Below are 15,239 nucleotides of genomic sequence, written 5' to 3'. Positions count from 1 at the left end.
CTATTCAAAAGTTGCCTAAACCCTGTCCTATTTTTTTATTATATTTATATTATATAACAAAGATAAATTTTGTATAAAATTTAATGGATAATTAATAAAATTTTATAAATAAAATACGGATATTAATATTTATTACTTGACTCGTGATTATATTTTATAAGTAGAATGTAGTTTTTGTAAAATAAATTTTAATTAATTTAATTTTTTATTTGTAATGTTTTTTATTAGGAATTAAATCTTTTTTAATTATATTTTTTAATCAAGTTACATGTTTTAATTTTAACTAATATAACAAATATGATTCACACATATATATACCTAATAAATAAGAATATAAATATTAAAATTACTATTGATACAAATATAAATTTAAGTACAAATATTTTTAAAAAAAATATAATTATAAAGATGAATGTTATAACATTCTGTGGCGTCTAATTCATTACCATTCCTTATCTTAACCGGGTAAGATCTATTATTATACCTACATTTTGGCAAGTTGACGATGAAGATGCCTTAGCTGAGGCAAGAGAGTCAAGAAAGCTCAACAGTTCATAAAGTTACCCAATCAAAAATGCCTGAATCTGATATAATTAATAAGACTACAAATCTTGAGTTTTGTGTTAAGTATTATTATAAATATGTTGTTAAGTGGATCATGATGTAATTTTCAATCAAAATTTACACACTTTTGGATGGAAATAAGAAAAACAATGGTGTAAAGTATGTAAGCTCTAATAAATTACTTCATCAAATTCTCTAAACCTGTAAATTTAACATTCTTATAACAAATTCTTAAATATATACTTTTTATAATTCTTTTTTTTTTTTTCTGTTTTGATCATATTACTTATCTTATTTTATATTTTTTTCTCACTTTTAGCCTAAATTATAAGTATTGCTATAAAAGTGGTGTTAAAATAAAATTTTGCTGTTCACTATAAATGCTATTTTTACATTATCCGTAGTTCTTTTTATAATTATTGATTTGTACTAGAATTCACAAACATGTTCTCTAAAATTTTATTTGCAAGTCTGCAAGGAAAAGAGAGAAAGAGTTTAGAAAAAGAAAGAGAAGAGGGAAAAGAAAAGGAGAAAGAAAGAGATTAAACCATTTCTTTGATTGGATATTTAATATTGAGAGGAGAGGTTAAATGATATTATTATATTTTATATTTTTATAAAAAATAAAAAAATAAATATATTTTTTTAAAAATTAATAATTTTAAAATTAATATTTTTATTTTTTTATATTTTTTTGAAAAAGTTTTCACTTAAAAAATTAATATTTAAAAAATAAATAAAATTCTAATAATGAAAAAAATAAAAAAGTCAGAGAGAAAATTTTATAAAATTTCATATCAAGAGCACTTAAAAACTAACAGTTAAAAAGACTTTGAAAGATTTAAAAAAATCTTTAAAATTTTCTCCTTCTAATTAACAACTCATAAATTAGAGTTAATCTTTCTTTTTTTTTTTTCTTAAACTCAAGTCTTAAACATACTCTAAAAAAAAAAAGTTGTTAACTTTAATTTGTAATATTAAATTTAATAATTAATAAAATTTTATTAAAAAAGTCGTATTGATTGATATGACATGGTAGTGAGCAGTGAATGACTCTTTGTCAAGTGAACATGGGTATGGTTCAAACTTTCTCATGTGTGCCAATTGGATTTTTTTTTGCTATCTAGTCCTTAATGATAATTTTTTTACAGACACTCATGAATAAGAAAACTGCATTTCAATCCTTTTCTTTGATTTGTTAGAGATGTTGTAATGTGGTCTTGGGTGATCGTTAGTGTTCTCTGTGATTGATGGTGGCAGAGAAAGGTATTGCGATGATCTAATGCAAAGGGTACTCCATGAACCATTAAATGATGATTTCAATGCAGCACACACAAAAAACCTTGTGTGTAGTCAAATTCATAAGGGATGGAATTGCAAATCATTATAAAAACCTTATTTTTAAAACTGTAAATGACTAATAAATGGATGCATCCTAACCATTGATTTTAACAAATATGTATCCTACGATGAAATTTACTGGTTCATGCGAGGAACTTTGAACATGGTCCATGTTAGATAAAACCTAACAAAACAATCCAAGTTTAAGAATAGAATGAATGAGAGAAGTGACGTGGGAATGGACGCAGAGGCAAAGGGGTTAGAAGCTTCTCTGCACCAATTGCTTCATCGTCACCACCACAATTCTCTCATCCTTGCCCATCACACAGGTATCTTTCCCCCTCCTTCAAGTTTCGATTTTGTTTCCTTTCCCATTCCTAACACCAAGTTTTTCCATGTGGGTATGCAGAGAAAGCCAAGAAGGATGCAATAAGAAAAGCCGAACGCGTCTCTGATCTGTTGGTGGAAGCCGTCAATGGTGGGGTCCAAGATTCATTCATCAACCAGAAGCGAATTGAGCTCGAAATTCGAACTCTCTCTGCCACCATCACAAGGTTCATGAAGCAAACCGATCAATGGCTTGCTGCCACTCATGCTCTCAACACCGCTCTCAAGGTACTACTACTCACTTCTTATCATTCATATGTGTGTGTACAATGTGCCCCCATTGTTTTTATATCAATCAATGTGTTGTATTTACTGTAATTTGAAATGTGTTTCATTTTAAAATTTAATGTATTTATTATGTGTTGTACATTGACATGGCTTTGGTTAGTTTGTGTGGATTGGGAGGAAAATATAACGAAACAACAACCTAGATTATGATTATTCGGGTGCCATTTATTTGTAAATGATTATTGTTGTTGTGATTTTTTTTATTAGGGTACAGGTTAAGGGCTGTGATTGACATGCCTACTCTTGAATTTATTGTAATTGGGCTGATAAATTGAACTTAAGTAATCCTAGACTGTGATGTTTCTTCTTGCCAAATATTCATTGTGCTTTAGATTAGTGACACTGTTTTTGAGTTTCCTTTTTTCGCATTTTTTAATTTATGAAACATTTGAGAGGTTTGGTTCTATGGTTAGTAAAGGTCCCTGTAATTAAGTTAGTTGTAATTTTAAGGTCGATGGTGGAAATAGGCTTCAATCTGGTAGCAGAGTGACCATACGATAAACAGTTTACTACAATTGTTCTTTTTAGACTCCTTCTGCAGAATCATATGATTGAGTATAAAGATGGCGATGGGAGAAGATTAATGTTTACTGGATGATTGAATTTGGCATATATTATTGTAAGAGTAAATATATAATTTGATCCCCTAGAGTGAAATTTTGTTTATCTTTGATCATTGAAAGTTTCAGTTTAAATAATTTAGTCCCTGAATGTGTTAACTATACTATGGTCTTTTCCCTTACAGAAGATGGAAGCAAATGGAAGTGAAATATAAGAAAAATTAATATATTTAAGATTAGAGCAAACCAAATTATACACATCTACACTTTGAGGAATTTAGTTCTCAAAAAGGACTAAATTGTGAGCAAGTTAACATATTTGATGCCAAGTATACTAACCAAAGCTTTCAGGTTCAAAGGTAAACAGAGTGTCACTTTAAGGTACCAATTTGAATATTTACTCTTATTATAATCTATACTATAATAAGTTCTGTATTTTCTTTGTAGTACCATACCATGTTAATGGTCAAAGTCAAGTCATCTAAATGGTGCTCTATGCTTAACTTATTATTTAGTTATTGTTTTTATAAAATTTTCTTAGCTTATTATTAACTTTCACCTGCCCTCGTAGGAAATTGGAGATTTTGAGAACTGGATGAAGATCCTGGAATATGACTGTAAAAGTATCACTGCAGCTATACAGAACATTCACCAAGAGTGATCTTGTAGCTAGTTTTATTGCACATCACAATGTAATTCTAGTCCCCTTTGATTCATCATTTTTATTCTAGGAATAATACCCAGTATCATGTAGCAGTTTATTAGATGATCATTTGTCTTGTTTTTGCAAAGTAACTGGCTTGAAGTAGCAAAAATATATTGATTAATACAATCTTGATGATAAGTTATGTTTTTTATTATCAAGCTTCATGAAAGTTTAGTTTAAATGCTTTTATACTCACTGTAAAGGAGCACAGGAAAAAAAAAACAGATGCTTTGTCATTGTGCTCTTTCCAGAGTTTGGTGTAACTGGGTAGAGTATTAGTCCCTAATTTTTAGCAATAACTAACTTCCTCAACAATTTCTTTGTTTGGTAAAATTTACCCATGGATTGTTTAAGGGTGTGTTTAGATTAGATTTGCAAAGGAATTTGACCTATGTATTCTCACAATTCCCCCTCTCCCCTTCCCCTCCTTTCCTTTAATGTTTTCTTTGTAACAGATGGACCAAGGTTGTCAAACTTGAGAATCTATATAAACTCGTGGTTCATCAGTGGGGTTGAGTTGTAGTTCAACTTGTAAACTTGTATGAGATTACCGAAAAAAAAATAATATTTAAAAAATCTAATTGGGGGAAATGTTACTACTCAAGCAACATAATTCTGTTCATAACGTAGTTACATAACTTGGTTATTTAACTACAAAAATATTATGTACAATGCATTTAATAAGCTTAACTTTCGTACAACATCCCAAGTTCCCATTGTTTCAAACCATATTAGAAATCAACAAAACAGAATCATCATGCTAATAATTTAACTAAAGGCATAAGAGTTTACATATAAATGAGCACATAAGTGATATAACAGTTTACATATAACACTGATAAGTGATAACAGAACAGACTTGCAGAAAACGATTTGAACTTCAAGAGTCACTGTCTGGATGCCATGAATTTCTGGTTTTCAGAAACCGAACATGTTGAATTCTTTGGTCATGAATGTGCAGCTTTCATCATGTAACAAGCTTGATTTGGACAACCTTGTTTTCCTACTAGAATTGTAAACTTGTACAATTCCACTAGTTATCTTGCATGTTCGACAACTGTGATTTGTACACTTCCACTTTGTTCACTTTCCTTTCACAACTCTTATTTGATAGAAGATCAATCAAATTAACAAGCACGGGCTATTAACCTTAAAAAGTTAAACAGTGATTGTTATATTATTTATATAGGAGGAACAAGAGAGCAAAATAATATTTACATGAAAAGAGCTAAAAGTGTCCACCTAAATCCACCATCTATGACGAGATTGATTACTCGTGTGATTTATGGAATGATGACTGGTTTCTGATGTCGATGTACCGGTAGTTCTTAATTTGGTTTTATGTATCTCTCACAAGAAGAAAAAGAGAACAATTTACGTATCGTGTGTAATTATGAGAGTAAATATTTTTAAGTGATCAGTTTCAACATTATTTGAATAACCCAAGTTTCCTATATTGTCCAATAGGAAATCTTTGATCACTTGTGTCCAAAAGAATTCCAACCAACACTTGTGGGTTTTTTGGTATAGAGAATAGTCTTCCTGAAACAATTAAGATATACAAGTTAATTTTTATTTTACTCAAGAAATTTTACACATTTTACGTACTTTTTTTTTTTTCAATTATAAATAATTATTGAGAAGCTTGTATAAATTATGTTGTGAGCGTGTCTCAAAGCCTGTTCTGTATTTAATTCCGGTAGCTGGTTTGGCAACTATTTCTTCTTTTATTTTTATGCCACATCATAACAGGAGTCACACATGCATATCGAATAGATAATGACAATATACTAACTTTGTTTTAAAAAAAATAAATATAGCCTCGAATTTATTTGTTAAAAGGATTTGGTTTTGGTATAACTCAATGGTGTCGGTTGAATAATATAACATCCATTGATTGGAGTAAGACTCCTTGTCATTGTTGCTGTAATTAATCATCTACAATTTGGGTTAATGCAATGAAAATTAAAGAGCATACTTTATGCATTGGTTTAAAATATAATTAAAATCTCTGTTTGCATTTCATGCCACTTTCTCCATCTTTTAACTTAGAAATTTCCTTACTCAAGCTGGAATGAAGTTCATTGTTGTTATTTGTGAGCATAATCTCAGGCCTATCTCCAAGGTTGCTGTTAATACAAAAAAATAAAAAATAAAAACAAAAATTCCATTCATCAGCATACAAATTAAATTTCTTATGATTAGTTTTATAATTCTTTACAAGAATTATGAGTACAATAATAGGACTTATTCTCGATACAACTACTATTATCATATAAAGTTGACGAATAAGATGAAGATGAATTCATTAAAAACTAGACATGATGGGACAAAAAATTATATCTTATATCTATCGTCCTTAATCGTTTTGTCGGCGGGATGCATTTCTTTCATTATTAAAAACAAAAATATGTCTTGTGGAATCTTGAGTTATATCAACAGTGAACGAACGTGGGTTAACAATGAACTGTTTTAATTAAAGGTTCAGTAATTTATAAAAACAATAAAAATTTTTAAGATTAAATGTCAAAATAATAAATGTATAAAGTACATTTTATATTTATATTAGTTTAAATTTGAACTAATAAAAAAATCATAACTTTTTATGAGTTAATGTTTTAATAAAAATATATTAATTAAATCTTAATTAATATGAGATCAACATCTATAAAATTATGTTCTTTTCTACAAAAATTATGAAGTATAAACAAATTAAAAAAAATTATAAAAATTAGAATTTTAAAATTTATTTTTTCCAAACTCTCTTAGAGTTATGAATAAATTTTAAAAAGTTATATGAAATGAAGATATAATTTACAAAAATTGAAGTTATATGTAAAAAATTATACTCCTTCAAAGTTTACTGTTAAAAAGACTAGAACTTACAGAAATTTAGTGATAATATTTTTAAGATTAGTTGTTAAATAGCTGATATAAAAGATATCTTTTTAAATTAATTTAAATTTTAACTAATGTACAAAGTGTTTTAATATGTAAGATTTTCAGAATTTTGCACCAATAAAACACAAAAAAATCATTAAACAAAATTTGAAAACAATTAACCATTAAGACGATGAACCTTTAAATACATTTTTGAGCTTCTTTTTGCAGTTTGTTACTGTGATTTTTTTCTTCAGCTTCTTAGTTTTAGCTTTTAAAACTGTAAAAAAAACACGGACATACTCATCTTGAACATGGACAAAAATTATCTTTATATTTTTTAGATCAGTTAATTTTATAATTGACATAAATACATTAGCTTTAACTGATTTAAAATGTTTTAACTCACTATAACTTACAATATTAATTGTATTTATATTGAATGTTAACTTATGTAAAATATATTTTTAATTAATATTAAAAGTAATTTCTACACTCGAAAATACACAGTCCGTGTTTATTGTATACTTCTTCAACAACAATGATAGTAAAAATAATCATAACTTAAATGTCCTAATTAAAAAGACTCAATTCTATAGCATGCTATGCATTAGCATTATACTCATAGGATGGGTCATTGAATTGAAGGTAATGATTGATAATTTATTAGTTTAATTATAGTTGGACTTAATAAAAATTAAATATGTAATAAATAATAAATTAATATAAAATTATAAAAAACATAAGTTTGATAAAATTTTAAATTAGCATATAAGAGTTATATTACATGTATTAGATAAATAAATAGTTAAATAAGATTTTTATTTATTCAAAATTATTTTGGAGTAATTTTTTTTAAATATAACACAATTTTAGAAAATAGTTCAGACTGATTTCTTTTAGCTACTTCTTACGTGATCTTTATCAATTTAGTTTTAAATTATTTATTTTATCCAATATTAAAATTAAGATCTTTAGTTAATTTAATTTTGATAAAGCTGGGAGTGAAATTAAAATTTTAAACTGCAGTTTTAATTATATCTTCGAAATAAAAATAAGGTAGTATTTCGACTTTTAGAAAATAAATTTATTATTGTACCCGCGAAAATTAGTACCCCTGATCCCCAACAGAAATGATAGTTAGTGAAAGGAAAGAAAATTAACAAAGAAACACGAAGAAAAACAACTAAGATCTAATCAAATATGCCTTTTGACTATTATTAACTTTGTTTGTTAAATTTGGCCATGTATCCCTACTGTATTATTAGCATGTGTTACATTGACTCATAATCACGAGTAATGAATAGCAACTATGTAATAATGCTCACAACATGAAAGTATTTTAATAATTAAGTTTCTACGTAAACAGATTTACACAAAGAAGAAAAAAATATTTTGCCTTTGGATGCCAGCTCTTTTGCAATATAAAAATGTACTATATAATAATGTAATGAATATCAACTCATCATATAAAAGTTTGAGATTCCTTTCTTCTGTATTTGAAGCAAATGGTTTTCAAGTTGAAGAGAATTGGCTTTGGGCTTCAACATATACGTGGCTTCCCCCTTTTTTATTTGATCTAATAATAACTTATATTTATCAAACTCAAAAAGTTGGCATGTTTTGACCAAAATAAAAAGTTGGCTTGTAATGAACTAAAATATTATACATGTTGATGAAAATAATTGAACTAATGAATAATGAGGCTAGATGGCTAGTGGTTACATTGTACCTTACTCTATAAATCCTCTCTCATGCTAGCAAGCTATGTTGTAACCCACAACACAATATCTTAGCCAGAAGCCTCAAACAAATTAGCATAACAACATGGCTTTTCATAATCTCCAATTATCATTCCCTGTGCTTGTTATTGTAACCTTGGTTACATTAGTGATCCCTAGCAATGCACAACTCTCTCCACATTTCTATGATAAAGTTTGCCCTCAGGCATTGCCAGTCATAAAGTCAGTGGTTCAACAAGCAATTAACCGTGAGCGACGCATGGGAGCATCTCTGTTGCGTTTGCATTTCCATGACTGCTTCGTTAATGTAAGTTGCATTATTGAACATTCTCAATGCTTTCGTTGCTTTCATTGAATATGTAGTACTACTACTACGTACATCAACTTTATCAACAATCACCGTATGTAACTCTTTTTTTTTTTTAATGATATAGATGTGATGTTCATTCAGCTGTATAAGTATAACAGAAATTTCTAACTCTTAAAAACATCTAAAATTCTGCCCATGTTAAATTTATGTACAAAGATACATACTATTTAGACACCATCAAGAGTCATTGTAGTCTAGTTTAATTTCCTACTACATTAAGGTCTCAGAATTATGAATCTATAGTTAGCTATTTGTTCATTCATGTACAACCATGGCTGGAAAAAAATAATTTTAAATTCTTCTATTATAATTTTTTTCTTAATTACTAAATAAAAAATATTAAATATATTTCATGTTTTCAAGATAATAAGTACATATATTTTTCATTTAATATATATTTTATAAAATAATAAAAAGATAATTAAACAGATAACCAAGAGGATATAGAAAATTACAAGAAATAAACAACGTTCAAAGGTGTAACTTTTTGTCTCTCCAACCTGTAAAATAATATTTTTCGACAGTAATTTTTAAATATTTTAAAACTTACACCCATTTTATAATTTTTTATTACATCATTTTTGTTGTGCATTATATATATTCATATATCCCTTTTCATATCACAAAAGTGTGAAATTTCTTTTTATGTTTTTTTTCAAGTTCATTGCATGCATACATCGAAAGGAACATTATACCAATTGAACTACCAATCCTATATATATTATGCTAATTTTGCAATTATTGTTTATATAACCACTTTCGGGCTAACAATAATTAATTGACTCTTTATTATTTTATATGCAAGACACAAACAGACAGAACTCAAGTTAGAAAACAGACAATAAACAAATTTTAAATTGTTCGGAAAATGCTGCACACCTAATTCTTGGATGCTTGCTTCGAATAATTTTTCTAATAAAAACAATAACTCATTATAATTAAAACTTCAAATCCAATTTCAATTTTCATTAATTGACGTTTATTAAAAGAAAGAACTATTGCTAAGGAGTTTTATGTCTTGTGAGCTGTAAAATGATGTATAACATACTAAGTGTTGGTAGTCTAATTAAGCAGGACCCCTCCACATATAATAAAAAAAAATATTCCATGATATTAATTATGAACCAATTAAGATAACATCTATATCACTGTGTCACTTGTACTTTGGAATAATTGACTGAAATATCAATATGAATATATAATTTGAAACAACAGGGATGTGATGGATCAGTTTTGCTAGATGACACACGAAACTTCACTGGCGAGAAGACCGCACTTCCAAATATTAATTCAATCAGAGGTTTTTCAGTGGTTGATGAAATCAAAGCAGCAGTTGACAAAGCTTGCAAACGCCCTGTGGTGTCATGTGCAGACATCTTGGCCATAGCAGCTCGTGATTCTGTAGCCATTGTGAGTGTTACACAAACCATTTATAATTCTCACAGTTCTAGTTACATCATATAAAAATGCCATATACTACAGAACACAACTTATGTATTTCAATTTTTTTGGAAGTTTTCTTATTCAACAAATTCAAAAGTTGAGGTATCTAATATACACCTACAATGTTTATATGAACACCGTAATTTTCATTAAACAAAAGCTATACATACCCAAACAAGCCTAACGATTGAAACTATATACTGGTGTGACATTTTTTTAATTATGTTGGTTATGTTAAAAAAATCTGAGAAGTGACACAATGTGCTACTTTCACTGTTAATAGTTGGGGGGTCCAAAGCTTTGGTACCAAGTGTTGTTGGGCAGAAGAGATGCAAGAACTGCAAGCAAGGCTGCTGCAAACTCCAATCTTCCTCCTCCATTTTTCAGCTTCTCGCAACTTGTTTCTAACTTCAAATCTCATGGATTGGATGTGAAGGACCTTGTGGCCCTCTCTGGTGCCCACACCATTGGATTTGCTAGGTGCACTTCCTTCAGGAACAGGATTTACAATGATACCAACATAGACTCCAAGTTTGCAGCATCTTTGAAGAAGACATGTCCTAAAAGTGGAGGGGATAACAATTTACAATCATTGGATGCCACTCCTGCTAGAGTTGATACTACATACTATACAGCTTTGCTACAAAAAAAGGGTCTCCTCCATTCTGATCAAGAGCTCTTCAAGGGACATGGCTCAGAAAGTGACAAATTAGTGCAACTATATGGTAGAAGCCCATTGGCTTTTGCTAGAGACTTCAAAGCTTCCTTGATCAAGATGGGTAACATGAAGCCTCTTACTGGGAAGCAGGGAGAGATTAGATGCAATTGCAGAAGGGTCAATTAGAATTGCAATTTACAAGCTGGAACACAACAAATGTTGCAGGGAAAGGATTAAGAAATCGTATGATTATATGCCAAAGCCATGTCAATTTTAGCCGGCCATGTGATTGCATGTGTATTGTTCAAGATCAAAATCATGTCAATAATGAGTATATGAAGTGTCAAAATCTAATAATCGGTTAAACAAGAGATGTTGAGTCTCTATGTTAAGATTTAATTGTTTGTGTTTTATGTGACATTTTCAACCCACAATGGATTAATTACTTGCTTTCCACTAATTAGCTTTACATATGCCCACATATTATATCTTGTGTTGTTTTTGCCTTCTGGGTGCAATAATCTTGATCAAATAATCTCGTTTAACTTAATTCGTATGCTAACACATGATGAGATTGAATTGTGATATAGTGAACAGAGTGATAATACCCTGAATTTTAAACCACCAAATGGAAAATCTACTCGTACTAATTAAATTAGCATATACTTTACAATCAAGTGCATTGTGTCAGAGCAACAATTGCAAAAGAACAATTTCACCCAAGCTTATTTCTCTATTAAATATAATTTTGTTGACTTTAATCAACTGACTAATTAATTTGGCTACTGGTTTTCACCATTTTCGTGATAGATTAGTGGAGGGCCAGGTGGATATGTTCCAATGAAGGCTCAAATCCTGTTGAATACAATTATTGTTTCAGTGTTCATAAAAGAAGAAAAAATGAAAATGGCATAAGAAAGAAATGTAATTAATTTAAGTAACAACTAAATTTAAATATGAAACTAATTTTTTTACCATGTATGATAAATTTATTTAAGAGATTTTGTATTAATCATGAGCAAAATATCTTAGTCGATAATTGTTTAGATACTCACCACAACAATTAAATAATATATTTAAAGAAATTAATGTTTATTACGTATGTTGACAGAAATAAAATTCGAACTTATCAAATTAAGAATCAAAATGGAAACACACTTTTTGTTTACAATTTAGTTATATGATTTATCAATTTCTGTTAACGCTCTTTATTGTCACTGTGACTTCCTATAGGGGGTAGAAGGGAGTTCATTGCGACAATAATTAAGTATTGCTAATATACATCACACTGAGTAATATCATCACACAAGAAGAGTTAAAAATCAATTGAGAACACATCAACTCGCTTTACTTGTCCAACAACTACTTGGAAGTTTACCTGTCCCTTTCATATATTTTAAACTCAATAAAATACACATACTGGTCTCCAAGTAATGATTTTAATGTATTATATGTTACTACTAAGGCTGCTTTCATGCCAATGCATTACTCGTATATTGAATTAAGTTCTTATTAAAGATCGTAAACTTAATTATGTAAGCACATCTCTGAAGAGGCTAAGGAGCAACTTCTATAGCTTCGAAATTTTTAAATTTTAATAGGGCGTTAAATTAATCTCACAGCTAGCAAGACTAATAATATATTGTTTTTGGAGGGGTCAGTTTTGTCTTAGCTATAGGTATTTCTCTCTAAGGATTACTTAATTATTAACATGATTAGACATTTTACGAAAACTTTCTTTGCAGTCAAAGATCGAACTTTAGATGCAGTGTATTATATTATTACCTTGTCACTCTTACCAAGTGGGTTAATCTATAATAGTGGCATTTATGACAAAAACACAGAAAAACAAAGCAAAACTACTGGCATATATTTATACAATTACCTCAACATAACTGTATAAAACTGTATTGATGTAAATAAGCTAACTACCAGTGCCCGCCACTCTCAATATTTCTTTCTGCCAAACACGATGCCAGCAAAAATCTTTGACAAAAGTAAAATCATAATTTCCTGTGTATTTTTTTTAGTTGTATTCATGAAAGAGCTGAGTTATCACTTTTTGTATGTGAAAAAATTAGTGTGGCTTACTAGAAGAAATTATAACTCCATTTAATCAAGGAGACATAAGTCGATACCGATCTCAAATAAATTCATAACAAACATCATAAATAGGGAAATTTTTAATATTCTTCAAGTACATATTCTTTTTCTTAAATTAATAATGTCCATTTTTGCATGGTTATTTTTCTCTTGATTTATTTTTCAATATTAAAAATAAAAAAGTTATCAAATAATTAAAGAAAGTAATTACAAGAGCGTAGGAGTATAAAAAAAAATGCATTCCATATTCTTTTTCTTAAATTAATAATACCCATTTTTGCATGGTAATTTTTCTATTGAATTATTTTTTTCAATATTAAAAATAAAAAATAAAAAATTATCAAGTAATTAAAGAAAGTAAGCGTAGGACTATATGAAAAAAAAAATTGCATTCCGTATATAGCATATATTGTTCACGAGAGATGGTAAAAATCCATCGAATTTGAACTGTTAAAAATAAAATTGCAAAAGTATCTAAATTAAGTGTGTGAAAGGAAAGGATAAGTTAAAATAGAGATGTAGAAAATGATCTGAATTAATTCAAACAATTTCAAAAGAGTTTTATGTAACTTGAGATAAGATTCTTGACCCAAATTTAAAATTTCTTTTTATAGAGAATCAAAATTAAATTTTATATTATGCATTTAACAAATTATATTAGAAATTTTAAATTAAACATTTGATGATTATATATATTGAAAATTAAAATGACATTTTATTTAAATTATAGATTATTTTGATAAATTTTTTAAATTATAGGGACTAAAATATTAACAATTATATAAGTTGGAGACTAAAATGAATTTTTACTTAATGTAGAGACTATTTTGATAAATTTTAGAAAAAAGTAATAGTTTATTTGTAACTAATTAATTAATAAATATAGAAGTGTAATTACATGCTCATCTAATGCGAAATCATTTTTAATTTAAGACTAAAAAGTAATAGTTGCAATTTTGATTACTGGGTCAACAACAACTTATCTAGCAAGTATTATAGTAAATTTTCTGATTAGAATAGACTTTTTGGCTTTGTGGTTTGGCATATTTGGTTAGATCACAATTCTCTTGTCTTTCAGCATCTTTCTATTTTTCTTAATCAGTTGATTTACAAAATTATTTGAAATTTTAATTATTTCAATTATTGTCATCATATAGCACTAATTCTGTTTCTAAATCTTCTGGTTTTTTGGTGCAGCATGCTAAGGTTAAATGGGTTCTTCAATAACGGTCAACTCAAATTGAATGTAGATGGATCAGTTAAGGCAAATAGTAGGGTGGCTAGTTTTGGAGGTCTTATTCGAAATGATAAAGGGACTTTTATTGTTAGGTTTTATGGCAACACCTCCTTGTGTACTCCTTTAGAAGCTAAGTTGTGGACTCTTTTTTGGGGTATTACACTTATAAGCAACTTAGCTGCATTTGGATTGAAGAAGACTCTAAAGATGCACTTCAATTTATTTTGAGTGTTTCTTCCAATACTCATAAGTTTTTCTTTCTGATTTTTAACATTAGATTTCTGTCAAAACAATTAATTTTGTTATATTTAACTTTACTCTAGAGAAATCAATCAATCAATGTGCTGACTAGCTTACAAAATTTAGAGTTAAGTATTGTGACCCTTGTATTTGGCTAAATCACCCCTTCCCCTTATTGCCTTTTATGTGTCTGGATGCTTCTGGCTCCTGAAATGTTAGATTCTAGTTATTTAGTTAGATTTCAAGCCCCTTTACTTAAGGGGGAAAAAAATAATAATTACTGTATGTTTGTATATCCGTTGAAAATGTCACAATACGGACATCTATACTTGGAAGTAAAATTATTCATTTTTACAAAATAAACATTTAGAATGAGTGCCAACCACTGTCAATGGATATCCAAAAATGCTTTAAATTAACATTGGCTGATAGGAAAATATAAACATAACTTACAATTAAGTGTATTTGTGTTAAATAGCACAAAGCTACAGTTGACGAAAGTTATAACGTCACGATAAGTCGACGTTGAACAATTGTTTTTAAAGTGCAAGAAGTGTAAGACCTTCTTATTGCTTGGTTCATAGACCTTATAGTTGAACATGGCCTACAGGCACTATAATTTTATTTATCAATTTTTATTCTTCAACTCGATCAACTATGACCCAATTATGTTTATGATTATAGTTATAATTTTAATCTTAAAAATTTACAATAAATAAA

The 15,239-nt window shown here is 28.4% G+C and overlaps 2 protein-coding genes across 5 annotated transcripts; both read left to right on the top strand.

Moving 5' to 3' along the window:
* The first annotated feature begins 2,100 nt into the window (after positions 1-2,100).
* LOC113874936 (biogenesis of lysosome-related organelles complex 1 subunit 1) lies at positions 2,101-4,922 on the top strand. Of its 4 annotated transcripts, none has more exons than XM_027513246.1 (3): positions 2,101-2,234; positions 2,315-2,520; positions 3,326-4,352. In XM_027513246.1, the coding sequence occupies exons 1-3, from the start codon at positions 2,120-2,122 to the stop codon at positions 3,353-3,355; spliced, it is 351 nt and encodes a 116-aa protein (XP_027369047.1). In that variant the 5' UTR covers positions 2,101-2,119; the 3' UTR covers positions 3,356-4,352. The 4 variants fall into 4 exon arrangements, 3 of the variants coding, with proteins under 3 accessions (XP_027369047.1, XP_027369044.1, XP_027369045.1); XM_027513243.1 differs by having other exon boundaries at positions 2,120-2,234; positions 3,712-4,352; XR_003506116.1 differs by having other exon boundaries at positions 2,128-2,234; positions 2,315-3,628; positions 3,712-4,352.
* Positions 4,923-8,553: 3,631 nt separating this feature from the next.
* On the top strand, positions 8,554-11,125 carry LOC113874933 (peroxidase 4-like). The gene is made up of 3 exons (XM_027513240.1): positions 8,554-8,775; positions 10,054-10,248; positions 10,565-11,125. Exons 1-3 carry the CDS (start codon positions 8,554-8,556, stop codon positions 11,123-11,125), a joined length of 978 nt encoding a protein of 325 aa, XP_027369041.1.
* The last annotated feature ends 4,114 nt before the right edge of the window (positions 11,126-15,239 follow it).

Source organism: Abrus precatorius, unplaced genomic scaffold, assembly GCF_003935025.1.
Source record: "Abrus precatorius isolate BTA unplaced genomic scaffold, Abrus_2018 Scaffold8, whole genome shotgun sequence".
Taxonomy (NCBI): domain Eukaryota; kingdom Viridiplantae; phylum Streptophyta; class Magnoliopsida; order Fabales; family Fabaceae; genus Abrus; species Abrus precatorius.
This window is presented reverse-complemented; position numbering and strand designations above follow the sequence as displayed.

Excerpts from the sequence above, each read along its gene's own strand:
- LOC113874936 (XM_027513243.1), top strand. The coding sequence starts at position 2,120 with ATGAATGAGAGAAGTGACGTGGGAATGGACGCAGAGGCAAAGGGGTTA. Across the intron at positions 2,235-2,314 it reads CATCCTTGCCCATCACACAG|AGAAAGCCAAGAAGGATGCA; the intron begins GTATCTTTCCCC and ends GTGGGTATGCAG. Across the intron at positions 2,521-3,711 it reads CTCTCAACACCGCTCTCAAG|GAAATTGGAGATTTTGAGAA; the intron begins GTACTACTACTC and ends CTGCCCTCGTAG.
- LOC113874933 (XM_027513240.1), top strand. The coding sequence starts at position 8,554 with ATGGCTTTTCATAATCTCCAATTATCATTCCCTGTGCTTGTTATTGTA. Across the intron at positions 8,776-10,053 it reads TCCATGACTGCTTCGTTAAT|GGATGTGATGGATCAGTTTT; the intron begins GTAAGTTGCATT and ends TTGAAACAACAG. Across the intron at positions 10,249-10,564 it reads CTCGTGATTCTGTAGCCATT|TTGGGGGGTCCAAAGCTTTG; the intron begins GTGAGTGTTACA and ends CACTGTTAATAG.